This window comes from Carcharhinus amblyrhynchos, chromosome 8, assembly GCF_965287045.1.
Source record: "Carcharhinus amblyrhynchos chromosome 8, sCarAmb.v2.hapA, whole genome shotgun sequence".
NCBI classification, from domain to species: Eukaryota; Metazoa; Chordata; class Chondrichthyes; order Carcharhiniformes; family Carcharhinidae; genus Carcharhinus; species Carcharhinus amblyrhynchos.
Window position 1 is genome coordinate 19291172 of NC_137331.1, and position 15871 is coordinate 19307042.

The 15871-nt window shown below is 41.9% G+C and overlaps 1 protein-coding gene across 1 annotated transcript in view; it reads left to right on the plus strand.

The window, feature by feature from the left end:
* Window positions 1–15871, plus strand: part of lrp12 (low density lipoprotein receptor-related protein 12) — a 66076-nt gene that overhangs the window by 39350 nt on the left and 10855 nt on the right. Inside the window, exons 5-6 of the mRNA XM_080193730.1 lie at window positions 9356–10457; window positions 15065–15197. Of these exons, the coding sequence (XP_080049856.1) occupies window positions 9356–10457; window positions 15065–15197 (1235 nt within the window). The remainder of the gene's footprint in view (window positions 1–9355; window positions 10458–15064; window positions 15198–15871) is intronic.

The following is a 15871-nucleotide window of genomic DNA, read 5'->3' on the forward strand; positions in this document are numbered from 1 at the left end:
GTTAGTAAGTTTGCAGGTGACATCAAGATTGGTGCATAGTGGACAGTGAAGAAAGTTATCTCCAATTGCAACAGAATCTTAATCAATTGGGCCAGTGGGCTGACAAATGGCAAGTGGAGTTTAATTTAAACAAATGCGAGGTAATGCATTGTGATTGAACCAGGGCAGGACTTACTCAGTTAATGGTCGGGGACTGTTACAGAACAAAGAGATCTAGGGATACATGTCCATAGCTCCATGGAAGTGGAGTCCTAGGTGGACAGAGTGATGAAGAAGGCATTCGGCATGCTTGGTTTCATCAGTTAGAACATTGAATACAGGAGTCGGAATGTCTTGTTGAAGTTGTAGAAGACATTGGTAAGGCCACACTTGGAGTACTGTGTGCAATTCTGGTCACCCTATTATAGAAAAGGCATTATTAAACTAGAAAGATTTACTAGGATGCTACTGGGGCTTGATGGATTGAGTTATAAGAGACTGAATAGACTTAGGGCGGCATGGTAACACAGTGGTTAGCACTGCTGCTTCACAGCTCCAGGGACCTGGGTTCGATTCCTGGCTTGGGTCACTGTCTGTGTGGAGTTTGCATATTCTCCTCGTGTCTGCGTGGATTTCCTCTGGGTGCTCCGGTTTCCCCCCTCAGTCCAAAGATGTGCAGGTTAGGTTGATTGGCTATGCTAAAATTGCCCCTTAGTGTCTTGAGATGCGTAGGTTAGAGGGATTAACCGGTAAAATATATAGGGATATGGAAGTGGGGCCTGGGTGGGATTGTGGTCGGTGCAGACTCGATGGGCCAAATGGCCTCTTTCTGCACTGTAGGGTTTCTATGAAGTAAAACTAAGACTTTTTTCTCTGGAGCGTAGAAGGTTGAGAGGTGATCTTATAGAGGTCTATAAAATAACGAGGGGCACAGATCAGCTAGATAGTCAATACCTTTTCCCAAAGGTGGGGGAGTCTAAAACTAGAGGGCATAGGTTTAAGGTGAGAGGGAGAGATACAGAAGTGTCCAGGGGGACAGTTTTTTCTCACACAGGGTGGTGTCTGGAACAAGCTGCCAGAGGTAGTAATAGAGGCGGATACAATCTTGTCTTTTAAAAAGCATTTAGCTAGTTACATGGGTATAATGGGTAAAGAGAGATATGGGCCAAATGCGGGCAATTGGGATTAGTTTTGGGGTTTTAAAAACACAAAGGGCGGCATGAGCAATTTGGGCCGAAGGGCCTGTTTCCATGTTGTATACCTCTATAACTCAATGTAGTTATAGTTTAGCTTCCACCTCCTTGTGTTCTAGTATCCTTGTGAAAAAGGCCAACGTTTCATTAGCCTTATACATCTGTCCACTAGCTTCTAGTGATTCCTGTTGGTTTGGATTCTTAAATCATTCTGTTCCTCACTACGTAGCTTCTCACTACTTGTAAATACAATCATGCCAATACAGGAACTCACCAAGGCTTCTTGTGTAGCATCAAGGCTTCTTCCAAACCAACAAACGCTCCATGTAGAAGGAAAACGGCAACAAATGCATAGCAATACCAGTGTCTGCAAGTTTTCCTCCAAGCCAAACACTAACCTGACTTGGAAATATATCATTGTTCCTTCACTGCTGGTCAAAATCCTGGAATTGCCTCCAAAATAGCACTGTGGGTTTACCTACATCACTTGGACTGTGAGATTCAAGAAGGCAGCTCACTGCCACTTTCTAAAGAGCAATGAGAAATAGGCAATAAACGCTAGGCCAGCCAGTGACACCAGCATCCCATAAATAAATGTTTTAAAAAAAATTTCAGTGTGTCTTTCTTGGGTATAGAATGGATGACCTTGTATTTCCCCACACTTTAACTCCCATCTTCCACAATTTTGTCCACTTTCGCAACTTTCTCCTCCCATCTATGTTATTTGCTATGCTAAGTTTGTGTAGTCAGAAAAATTAGATCTTAAACTCTCTATCTCAAGTCCTTCGCTATATTTGTAAAATCATGAGTCCTAGTACATGTCCATGAGGATACCACTAATCAAATCTTGTCAGTTGGAATGCATGTCTGTTGACCCAACTTTGTCTTCTACCTTTTGAATCAATTTCCCATCCATGTCAATAGGTTGTCCTCAATTTGATCTCCTTTTAGCAGTCGTTTGTGAAAACTTACTGAGAGCTCTCCAGCTCTTCCTTGCATTCACTTGAAAGGTCAAAATCACACTTTCAAAATCTCACCATTAACCTAGAGAAGTTAACTTGCATGCTACATGGGTCCACTGCTAATAAGAACATAAGAAATAGGAGCAGGAGTAGGCCATCTAGCCCTTCGAGCCTGCCCCGCCATTTCATTAAGATCATGGCTGATCTGCCGTGGCTCAGTTCCACTTTCCCGTCTTTTCCCCATAACCCTTAATCCCCTTGCCTATCAAAAACCTATCAACCTGTGTCTTAAATATATTTAGCGAGGCAGCCTCCACCACTTCGACGGGCAGAGAATTCCAGAGATTCACCACCCCTTGAGTGAAGAAGTTCCTCCTCAACTCCGTTCTGAACTGTCCCCCCCCTTATCTTGAGGCTGTGCCCTCTAGTCCTATTGTCCTTTCTGAACGGGAAGAGTCTCTCCACCTCTATCCTATCCATCCCATTCATCATCTTATACGTCTCAATGAGATCTCCCCTCATTCTTCTAAACTCTAACGAGTACAAGCCTAGTTTATTCAGCCTCTCCTCGTAGCTCAACCCCCTCAACTCCGGTATCAGCCTAGTGAACCTTCTCTGCATTCCCTCCAAGGCCAAAATATCCTTACGTAAGTGCAGCGACCGAAACTGCACACAGTACTCCAGCTGCGGTCTCACCAGTGCCCTGTACAGTTGCAGCAAGACCTCCCTGCTTTTATATTCAATCCCCCTCGCTATGAAGGCCAGCATCCCATTCGCCTTCCTGACCACCTGCTGCACCTGCAAGCTGGGTTTTTGCGACTCATGCACAAGGACCCCGAGGTCCCTCTGCACCGTAAAATGCTGCAGTTTTTCGCCATGTGAGTAGTAGTCCTTCCTACGATTATTCCTACCAAACTGGACAACTTCACACTTGCCAACATTAAATTCCATTTGCCAGTTCCTGGCCCATTCGCCCAGCCTATCTAGATCCCCCTGCAGACTTTCCACACCCTCCACACAATTTGCCGTTCCACCGATCTTGGTGTCATCAGCAAATTTCAACACCATACACTCGGTTCCCTCCTCCAGATCATCTATATAAATGGTAAATAGCTGAGGCCCCAGCACCGATCGCTGGGGGACTCCACTAGTCACCAACTGCCAATCCGAATAGCACCCATTGACCCCCACACTCTGCCTCTATTTGGCAGCCAATCCCATATCCACGCTAACACCCTACCCCCAACTCCTAAACCCCTAACCTTCTGTAACAACCTCTTGTGCGGCACCTTATCAAACGCCTTCTGAAAATCAAGAAACACCACATCTAATGGTTCCCCTCTATCCACCGCACTAGACACATCCTCATAGAATTCCAATAAATTTGTCAGACACGACTTCCCCTTAACGTAACCATGCTGCGTCTGCTCTATCAAACAATTCTCCTCAAGATGCCTCGCTATTTTCTCCTTGATTACGGATTCAAGCATTTTACCTACAACAGACGTTAAACTAACTGGCCTATAATTCCCTGCCTTTTGCCTGCTACCCTTCTTAAACAACGGCGTAATATTATCCGTTTTCCAATCTTCCGGCAATTCCCCGGAATCCAGTGAGGTTTGAAAAAATAATCATCAAGGCATCCACTATCACCCCCGCCATTTCTTTCAGAACCCTTGGATGCATTCCATTCGGTCCTGGGGACTTGTTCACAGTCAGTCCCTCCAGTCTGTCGAGCACTGCCTCTCTAGTAACAGTAACGTCATTCAGGCCCTCCACTCCTACCGTCTTTCCATCGCTAATACCCGGCAAACTATTCACGTCCTCCTCCGTGAAGACCGAAGCAAAAAAGTTATTCAAGGCCTCAGCCGTTTCCTCATCCCCCACCACTAAGTTCCCCCCTCTCATCCTCTAAGGGTCCAACGTTCACCCTAGCCAGCCTCTTCCTTATATATTTATAAAAACTCTTACTTTTTTTTTATATTTAGCGCTAGCCCAGCTTCATAGTTTATCCTTCCTTTCTTTATCAACTTCTTCGTCATTCTTTGTTGATATTTAAACCTCTCCTAATCCTCTTCTCGCCCACTACTCTTAGTTACTCTAAACGCATCCGCTTTTAATTTAATACTCTCCTTTACCTCCTTCGTTATCCACGGCTGATTATCTCCCCTCCTACGATCCTTTTTGACCATCGGAATAAATTTCTGCTGAGCACCAAGAAAGATCTCCTTAAAGATCCTCCACTGCTCCTCAGCAGACCTACCTTCCAACGTGCTCCTCCAATCAACATTCGCCAACACCTCTCTCATCCTATCGTACTCCCCTCTGTTCAAACAAAGGACACAGGTCCGGGAACCCACTTTCTCCTTCTCCATCTGCATCAGAAACTCCACCATACAATGATCACTCTTCCCAAGAGGATCCTTCACCACAAGGTCCCTAATTCTACCTGCCTCATTACATAACACCAGATCCAAGATAGCTCGCTCCCTCGTCGGCTCCAACACACACTGTTCAAGGAAACTATCCTGGCAGCATTCCAAGAACTCTTCCTCAAGCCCACCGCGCCCAACGTGGGTCGACCAATCAATATGTAGATTGAAATCCCCCGTAATTATCGCCATTCCATTCCTGCACGCTGCATTTATTTGCGCGTTAATAGCCCGCCCCACCTCCAGATCATTATTTGGGGGCCTATAGATGACACCCACCAGCGTCTTCCTCCCTTTGCTGTTCCTAATCTCCACCCACAACGATTCCACCTTCTGCCTTCTGCTCATTGGCTCCTATATCCTCCCTTACTACCACCCTGATGCTATCCTTAATCAGCAGAGCTACGCCCCCCCCCCCCTTTTTCCTCCCGCCTATCCTTCCTAAACACTTGATAGCCCTGTACATTCAGCTCCCAGTCCCTGTCACCTTGTAGCCACGTCTCTGTAATGGCCACCAGATCATATCCATTTGTGCTGATCTGCGCCACCAGCTCATTCACTTTATACCGAATGCTTCGTGCATTCAGATAAAGTGCCTTCATCCCAGCCTTCACCTGTACCCTATTTGCAGGAATGCCACCAACCTTACTCACGTCCCCTACTCCCTTTATTATTGGGACATCCTTGGCCTCTTCCCGTACCTGTACCCTCTCCTTTACTTTAGACCCTGTAATTTCACCTACCCTTGCCTCCCCCCCCCAGTTAGTTTAAAGCCCTATCTACAGTCCTATCCAAATGATTCACCAGGACTCTGGTCCCAGCACGGTTCAGACCAACCCCATCCCACCTGAACCGGTCCCACCTGCCCCAATACTGGTGCCAATGCCCCATAAATTCAAACCCATTCCTCCCACACCAATCCCTGAGCCACCCATTCACCTCTTTAATCTTATCTACCCTACGCCCGTCTGCACGCTGTTCAGGAAGTAATCCAGAGATAACCACCTTGTTGGTTCTACTTTTTAATTCCATTCCCATCTTTTCATACTCCCTCCCCAGATCCTCAGTTCGCATTTTGCCTATGTCGTTGGCACCCACATGTATCACAACGACTGGATTCTCACCCTCCCATTCCAGGTTCCTCTGCAGCCCAGATGTGACATCCTGGACCCGAGCACCAGGCAGACAACACACCCTTCTGTGCTCTTTGTCACTGTGACAAAGGACAGTTTCAATACCCTAACCACACTATCCCCAATTACCACTACATTCCTTTTCACCTTCTCTTTGTCAATGTTCTGTGTCTGCATCACTGTACTGTGTGCAGTTTGCTCACCAACCTCACAGCCCTCGTTCTTGTCCACACTGGAAGCAAGAACCTCAAACCTGTTGTGCAGATTGAGAGGCTGAGGCATTTGGTCCCCACCCTCCTTCCTCCTCTCCCCACCCTCCTGTTCCTGACCCTTAGAGTTAGCCAGTCTGAGGGGGTGGATGTCTCTTGCACCCCATTATCAATGGCACTCTCCCTCACCCTGATGAGCCTCAGTGTCTGAAGCTCAGAGGCCAGCTCATCTATCTTGAGCTGTAGCTCCTCCAGCAACCTGCACTTACTGCAGACGTGGTCACATGGAAGGACCCTGGGCTCCACCAGCTCCCACATCCTGCAGAAACAGCACATCACATGCCCCTCCATTATTCCCCTTTAGTAATACTGAACACTGTTTTCAACTCAAACTTACCTTTTCTGCCAAGCCCTTTGATCCTAAGCCCTAGCAGCTCACTCTGCTTCCCTCTCACTCTGCTGCCCGCTGTCTACAGCAGGCCTCCTTTTAAACCTAGCGCCGTTTGAAACACTCCTTACCCACAAATCCCTGCGATCCACTCCCTTTGTACTCTTAAAGCCGTAAATGCGAAAAAGCCCGTGAAAATGCTCTTAAATGATTTTAACAGTTTTAAAAGGTAAATTGCTTACCTTACTCAGTGTTCCTTCACTCTGCCCGCTCCAGCAAACAAAGGTTCTGTAATGCTAGGTTCTATAATAACTGGCAACCAGTTGTAACGCATGTTGGGACATTGCAGTTGGAGCTGGGTGAGTAGATACCTGATGGCCCAGGGCCCTGGGTGCTCCACAGAAACCCCCTGTCTGACTGTTAAACGCGCCATGGCCCTTTACCTGAGTATCCCCTGTGAGGTATGGGGCCAACATGAGAACTTTTCTTCTTTAATTTTCCTCCTCAGTCTCTTTCCTCCCTCTCCTTTTGCTGTCTCTCCCTCTCTCTTTCTTTTCTCTGCTCACTAGTTTATAGCCTGGGCTATTTGGGCACTCAGTTGATTCTCTAGCAGTGTTCCCTCTGCCTTTCTGTTTTTAAATGATCACTGTCATTCCTGGTGCAATTAGACAGGACTTGGGTGGAGTGGGTGCCAGGGATACCAGGGGCCTGTCTTCTGACCACGGGGAGCCCTGAGCCCAGGTGCATTGGAATTTATATGCAAGTACTGCATGGATCTGTGTCTGACTTTGTTTGCTATGTAAAATATAAGAAAATTTTCAATAAATGTATCAAAATAAACTCAACTGTCATGAAAACCCATTCTCCTGACACAGACATAAGTTGAAGGTCTTATTTTTCGACCATCCATGCAATTTAACTATTCTGCACTGTCCTGAAATAAGACTTTTGATTTTTTTTAACAGTAAGAAATAATTTGATGTACAACATCCAGGCAATGTATGTTTTCTATATATAAAGAGTCTTTCAGTGGTTCAATTCTGTTAGCAATGCTGAGCTCAAGTTAATGTTAAACATAATGAAAATGTTAAGCAATCTGGAGGACGCATTAACTCCTCATCCAGAGGTTTGTGACATGGAAGAGAAAAGTGGAATACATTTTCAAGAAGACAGACTGAGGTTGAAAAACGTTCCCTGCTGAACCCAAAACAAATCAAAAGTAAAATCCTGGAATCGATCTGTGAAACATCTGAATCCATTGCTACGAATAATGCAGACATACTGAAATAGCTACTTAGCTGGAGTCGATCAGCATGCATGCTGTTCATTCTTCAACATTGAATTTGATGCTGTCCTCTGGAAAGAAATCGATGAATGCAGAAAATGACTGCTTTACTTGGCAAAATAACAAAGTCTAATTTACTTTGAATTGGTGTTTGGTTTTTGACCAAAAAATAAGTTTAAGGTTAGAAAAACAAAAGCAGAATGCTGGAAACACTCAGCAGGCCAAACAGCATCTGTGCAAATAGAAGCAGTATGTGTTTTAGGATCATAACCTTTCATTAGAATTTATAGGTATTTTGAGCACCAGCTCATTGAGTTCGTTTAGATCAAAGAGAACAGTGCACTGAAGCCAATGATTAACACCTTTTTTATAGAATTATTAACCTCTGAATTAATAGTTGCAAGTATTCTAGACTAAATATTGAAAGAAACCATTTTAAACTAATCCAGATGAATTATTTGTTTCCCATACGTGAATAGGAGTTAATAGCTGGCATTCCTAATCAGAGAGGCCCTGTTAGTTAATTTTGAAGATCAAGATGCTATCTTTAATGTTGCTTTTTTTCAATTTAACTGCCACTTTCTTACCCTCAGTCTGGTATTTATTGCAATATTAAGTCATTTTTTGAACACCTGTTAAAAACTGATGTATAATGAACATAGCACTACTACTCCTATGGAAAGACATCCTTAATTTCTTACTTGTGTCAAAATAGTTGTTGCTTCTCATCTAACATATCTAATTTAACTAGCAATTATATGTATCATATTAAATGAATGAACGGATACGTTATACTCATTTTTGAAATGTCAAGTGCTGAAAGTGTAATTGGAAGGATATAAATAACATGAAGGGTTAAAATCTTTCTCTACTTCCATGTTGCTCAAATTCCTTCACTGCCAAAGATGTTGCCGAATACAACATCTTTTTGCCACTAAGATTTCTTAAGAAACCTCTCTTATGTTTTCTATCTGATTATTTTGCTGTCACTGAGATTTTAACAAGTTACTGACTGTGGCTCACAATGTCCAGTGACACTGCCAATTGGAGGGTTAACGCACCCTTGCAAATGTTGATTTTTCTCCCCCTCACCTTTCTTGCCTGAGATTGGAGAAAGAAGTGAGATAATCTCTAAAGGGCTACTCTTTTGTATTTCCTAAAGTAAAAGCAGTTGAATTGATTATGACCATAAAGCTGGGAGCTTGTCTTGCCCCTTGAATACAGAAGAAGCATGATGTGGGAGGAAGAAGTATTACTGGTTACTTTGGGAAGGTGAGGGGTGCCTGCCATTAGAAATTTTTAACAGTAGGAAAGAAGGAATAGTCTATATTAAATCAAAGGCTTTAATTTTTGCAGTTTACATTTCTACCTGCAGTGTTTTGCGCCTACACTTTATTGGGAAAGACTTGAAAATAACCTCGCCCATTTTGTACCTTCTCACCTTAAATATCACATTACTAGTGTTCGCATCCATACATATCTAGAGGCATAAAGTACATTTCGAATATTGGAAAGCAGTAAGCCATTTCAATAAGATGCAAGCCACAGTACCATCGGTAGTTGTAGCAATGTGTCGAGCTGAATGCTTGGCTTCTGTGTGAGATATTTTTTGCTGAGAATTTTTCCTGAAATGGTTATGATACAAGAAAGTATACTTTACTTTGAAAAGATTGACATTTAATGCTCCTCCAGTTTGATGAAGGTGTAAGTGAGCCAGCTGTCTGGACCAATACTGCTTTTCACAATGTGACTTATGAGTATATTTTCTTTTCAGGAAAATCTGATGAGGCCGGCTGTGACTGGGATCAGTTCCACTGCGATAATGGAAAATGTATCCCTGATATTTGGAAATGCAACACGATGGATGAATGTGGTGACAATTCTGATGAAGAGTTATGTGAGCGATCATTGCCCCCAACTGTCTTTCCATTTCAACCTTGCACCTATGATCAATTCCAGTGTCTCTCAAGATATACTGCTGCTTATACGTGCTTGCCTGAGGCCTTGCGTTGTGATGGCAATATTGACTGCCTTGATTTGGAAGACGAAATAGATTGTGATGCCCCTAGTTGTGGGGACTGGCTGAGAAACTTCTATGGGACATTTAGTTCTCCAAATTATCCTGCATTTTATCCACCTGGAAGCAACTGCACATGGCTGATAGATACTGGAGATAGACGGAAAATCATTTTGCGTATCACTGACTTTAAGCTGGATGGCACTGGCTATGGGGATTATGTCAAAGTGTATGATGGCCTGGAGGAAAACTCTCTCAAGTTGCTACGTGTCCTGACGTCTTTTGATTCCCAACCACCAATCACGGTCATTTCCTCTTCTGGACAGGTGCGCGTACATTTTTATGCTGACAAAGTAAACGCAGCCAGAGGTTTTAATGCAACCTACCAAGTTGCAGGATTTTGCCTTCCATGGGAGATTCCTTGCGGAGGCAATTGGGGTTGCTATACAGAACAACAGCACTGTGACGGTTATTGGCACTGCCCCAATGGCAGAGATGAACATAATTGTAGTTCCTGTCAGAAGGATGAGTTCCCCTGCTCTCGCAATGGTGTGTGCTACCCTCTGTCTGATCGCTGCAACTACCAGAACCATTGTCCAAATGGCTCAGATGAGAAGAACTGTTTCTTTTGTCAGCCTGGTAACTTCCACTGCAAGAACAACCGTTGTGTATTTGAGAGCTGGGTTTGTGATGCACAGGATGATTGTGGTGATGGAAGTGATGAAGAGCACTGTCCTGTGATTGTACCCACCAGGGTGATAACTGCAGCAGTCATTGGCAGTTTAATCTGTGGACTACTCCTTGTGATTGCGCTGGGGTGTACCTGCAAACTGTACTCTCTGAGAATGTTTGAACGCAGGTAAGTATTGAGTATGGAGATGAAATATTAATGTGAAAATGAAATATTAATTTCTGTAAAATTGAAGTACAGTCCTTTCATTTCAATTGTCAGATTCTTTATTTCAAGTGTATCTTTTGACAGTTTGAAGAAATAATATAGTACTGGGCACACTTTTTGTATTGGGGTAAGGAGTAAATACTTTGTATCTGTTAAGTTCTAAACATTTTGGTCATTCATCAAGTTGAAATTTAGAATAGCTGCATAAGGAATAGAAGAGGAGAAAATAGGAAAGAAGCCCTGCATGATCCCAGTAAATAAGAATTATTAAGTAATTAAATAAAGTAAGGACCAAGTAATTATAGGGCCTTATCTTGGCCAAACAGTGATGTTTGATGTGCAGGAAAAACGAAGCTTGGAAGCAAGGAAGGGACTTTTTGGTTGGATGGGAAATCTGGCAAGAATGTCAGCAGGCTTGCTGGAGGGACAGATATTTTCACACAGAAATCTTGGAGCATATGATAGCATTATAATACCCTTATTACAATCCTAATTTTGCAATGTCAGTGTTTATAGAATGTCAGCTGGCAGTAAGTCAACACTACAACTAGTAAATAATGGGAAGAAACTGTGTGATAGAAACAGTAAAGCAAATATTGATTCATACTGTGCTTTTACATTTCCTACATAATATATGGAAGCTAGGTTGCAATCCTAAAAGATTTGATATAACATTATTCTTGTACTGCCTCTCTCATTTGTCAACCTGACTTATAAAGCCATCCCTTCCTTAAAGTTGAGGTACTTCTGGTCTGAAATTTACCACTTGTATCACTCTCGGGGATGGATCATTTTATGGCCATAGCACTTGTGTCTGCAGGGGCAATTATTGAACAAAGGTCATGCCCCTAATACTTCTGAATAACAAGTCAATAATTTATAACCTTTTGTTTCCATTTTTAATGTTCTCAAAGTACAAGATTATTGTAGATTTCAGTGTCATGCCCAGTATCAGGATGATGTAATCTGTGTTCAGATACAGCACAATCCAGTGGCAGAGCAAAGCTCCCTGTTTTCTATGCTTGATAACAAAGTTTAATCCTAACCTTACAGCAACAATGATTACTGTATATTCACACTGGTTACCCTTGAATTCTCTCAATTAAGATTGTTTATTTGTATAGATTGAGTGGTAGTATCTTGTGCTTTAGATGTTTGGAATAGAGTACCAGTAAGTTTCTAATAAAGAGGTGGGTGCCTATGCTTAGTAAATTGAGGGCTCCTTAATCCAGCATTTATGTAGGCTAGTTGAATTTCATGTGGTTGTATGTAAAATTGCTATTTTGTTCAGGTAATTTGTAGGTCACTGTTTTTTAGGGTGATTATAGTCCACTCACCTTGGAATTTGCAATATTTAATGAATAGAATTATTGCAAGCAGCCCACTTATCTCAATCTGAATGTGGAGTGCCAGGGTGACTGTGTGTTTTGTAGAACAGAATCCCTACAGTGCAGAAGCAGGCCATTTGGCCCCTCAAATCTGTACCAACTCTCTTCGATAGAGCATCATTGTAGATCCTAAGCCCGTGTATTTATCCCACTAATTCCCCTAACTGCACATCTTGGGACACCAAGGGGCAATTTAGCATGGCCAATCAATCTACCCTGCACATCTTTGTATCTTTTTACTGTATTGATATTGTTCAGGAACAGCAATTTGGAATACTTGATTTGCCTGTACAGTAAAGATTTCTGATGGGTAAAATCACTGTTACTGAAATTATCAAGTTTTAGCCAATTGACAATAATCAGAAGTGGCAAAATGCACTGTCTGCAGTACGAAACATCATACACTTGCATATTAATACTTGTGTGAAAGTGTGTAACCATGTCAAAGTCTTCAAGCATTTCATACAATAAAGAGCAGTAACTTGGGTGTTCTGTAACAGAACAATTTGGACAAAAAACACTGAATGATGCAACTGGTGATTATTAAAGCTAGAAAATAACTTTAATATGATATAGATGGGCTATAAATTAATGAGCAACACCATTGACAGTCCTGAGACTAATTACATAGCAGGCGGACACAAATAATGCTTTAAGCAATGCTGTAAGGTCTCAACAACACACTTATTGCTTTATTACTGTAAGTTTACACTTCTATAAGTAGTTCAGCACAAGGTGTTACCAAGAGTCAAGTACCTTTATTGAAACAAGGTCATATCTTCAAAGTAAGTGTGAGCTGTTTTATGGAAGCAATTGTTTAATTTTTAATTAATTAGTTTCTTTAAAGATGGAGAAAGTTGAAAATCTAATGGAAAAAGAGATAGAGATATTATGTTTTTTTTTGTTTGTTCATGGGAGGTATACCTCATTCACAAGGCCAGCATAGCTGATCTCCTGGTGTAGTGGAGGGTGAAGAGAGAAACTTGCAGTTGATGGTGTTCTCATGTCTGCTATCCTTATCCACATGATTCAGGTTGTGGGTTTGGAAGGTGCAGCCTTCCAAGTTGCTGTATTGCACTTATAGATGGTAGGTACTGCTGCAACTGTGTACAGGTGATGGAGGGACTGAATGTTTAGGTGACGATGAGGTGCTGATCCAGAATGGCTGTCTTATCCTTTATTCTTGAATGCCATTTGCAGTTTCACTTATCTTCCTGACTTGTGCTTTGTAGATAGTGGACAGGTTTCAGAGAGTCAGAAGGTGAGTTACTTGCCACAGATTTCCCAGCCCTTCATTTGCTATTGTCACAGAATGTATCTCTCTGGTACAGTCAGTTTATGGTCAACAGTAACCCCAGGATGTTGGCAGTGGAGGAATCTGGTGATGCCAATTCCCAAAGATGTGGGGGGTTGGTTAGATTCTCTCTTGTTAGAGATGTTACTTGCTTTCAGTAATCCAGATCTTTTTTTAGAGGAGAAGGAAAGCCTATATAGGAACAATAAAGTATGAGAGAGCCATGCAGCCTGTGTATGTTCTCCTTTGCTTACTCTTCTAACCTTGTATCCAGTTACATTGTATTACAGCGCCTATTCATCAGAATAATCACTAATCATCTGGGTGAAGAAATTCTTTATGTACATTCATTTTAAAGTTACTGTTTGCTAACTTTTTACTCTAATTTGATATTCTGATATATCAATGCTGTCCTCTTGATCAATCTGTAGAGCTTGAACTTCTCTAATCTTCTCTATCTTGCAATTAAATCTTGATTAAAAGTTAGCAAGGTATCTATCTTTTCATTTTTAACTTATTTTACAGATACACCTATGCTGTATATATGTCTTCAAAAACCTATTCATTCACAATGTCATATTAATGTAAATACATACCCTGCTATTTCATAGTGCAGACATTTCTGAAAAGAGGGGCATGTTGCTTCTTTTGTCTTGTATTCATCAGGACAAATGCAAGAATGCCAAATTTCAAACAATTGCAACAATTTATACCACAGGAATAAACAGTACTGATTGGTTGGCAACTTAACCACAAACTTTTTTTTGCAACATGTCTCTCTTCAGCAACATCAATTGTCGGGAATGGTGGTCATTTTTCTCTCTGGTCTCCAATCTGAACTACCTTGGCGAGGAACCTTCTTACTAGGAATTCAGAGCTTACCGCAGGACCATAGTTTTTCTCCCTTTGGTTTTCCCATCCCTCTTTCCACTTAAAGCATGGATCTTAAAGTTTGCCAGTCACAAGGTGTTGATTTCCACCCTCTTGTGATGTCTCCTATTTGGCATCGAATAGCTCAATTGGTATGAAGTGGTATTGTGGGAGGAAATCTGCTTGCACCTGTGGATTTTTAAAGGTAATCATTCAGTCCTGCCTATGCTTCACATTTAAGAAACTTCCTCTCTTGTTACTGTCCACCTGCACTCTCCTCACTTGACAGTTCATTTGTAATCCAACTGCAAGCAGAGAGAAGAGCTTTTTGTTTGTTAACTTGAAAGCAGTGCGCTCTGCAGAAGAAATCCATTGATAAACAAATGATTACATCTTCCAATTATCATTATTTTAAAATATCTCTGCAGGTATGTACATGTATTTTTGAAGAAAAAGTAGTTGGTCATGTATAAAGTGGGATGCTCTTTAGGATGACAGATGGTGACTTCGGATGCAAATTGTTGTGACAGTGCTGAAGAATTTATGTCACGTATCATGTTGCTTCTTAAGCAATGATACAATAGCACTGTTGAGTTCTGTGTATTGTATTACCAGTTGCATGCTTAAGCAGTGAGATAGTTCTCTGGTTTAGCTTAAGGTATTTTAATTAAATATCTTTAAACCAGTAAGTAAATTGTCCCCTTTGATCTGTAAAAAAGATCATGGATAGATAGCAATTATTGATACAGTTAAAACAAAGTCCTGAAAATACTCAACAGGCCTGGCAGCATCTGGAGAGAGAAACAGAGATAATGGGTGGGATTTCCCAGCCGTGATTGCCCAGAACTGGAAAATCCCACCGGAGGTCAATGATCTGCTCTCCGTCTGCTATGATTCCTGTGGCAGGTGGGATGGGAAAATTCGGGGCAATGTTTTAAGTCAAATATGACTCTTCAACAAATGCTATGCGTTTATGTCAGTATCAGGAGAACTTTGTTGTTTTCATCCTTTATAAGGTCTTTTGAAACCCATTTGTCAAGAGTTGAAGCTGAACTGCTGCGAAGAGAAGCTCCTCCATCCTATGGCCAGTTAATTGCACAAGGCTTGATTCCCCCAGTGGAAGATTTCCCTGTTTGCTCATCAAATCAGGTAATGCCTTCTAATTCTTGAGTTACTTTATACTTGAGCTGTGTTTTTTTCAGTGACCATCAACTCCTGTTGTTTGTGACCCCCCCTCTATCACAAACTGGTTTACCCACATTAATTTGTTTGTGTATCTAATCGTGCTTCACACCCCTGAAAGTTCGCTCATCCACAATTTGGCATATACCAGTGCAGGAGACGTTACAATGAATTGCTTAACTTGGACTACACACAGAAATGTAAGTGCATCAATAACTCATTTTATTAGGTGTGTTAAAGAATTAGCAGAAGGAAGGTTAAACTCTCACCGTTCCCACATAGTAAGTGCACACTGTGTATATACCGTCTTTGTGCATGTGTCAGTTCACCTTTTACGATTTCACCTGTTATGGGAGTTTGATGGAATGAATCCGTGCGAATGACTAGAGTTGACTATCTTTTTTGCACAAGTAAGATTTTGGGGTTGCAAATGCCTTCTTCAATATAATTATGACCAAATGATTCATGATCTTGCTGTAAACCAGTGGGAAGAGTACAATCCGTGATAATAATCAGCAGTGTTACTGAACAGAACTGGACTTAACTCCGCGGTCTCTTTTTCTGGAACCATATTTGCCTAACCACTGGGTGTTCGGCTGAGTTTGTTTTCGTAGGTTTTTTCTGCTTGCTGATCAATGGGT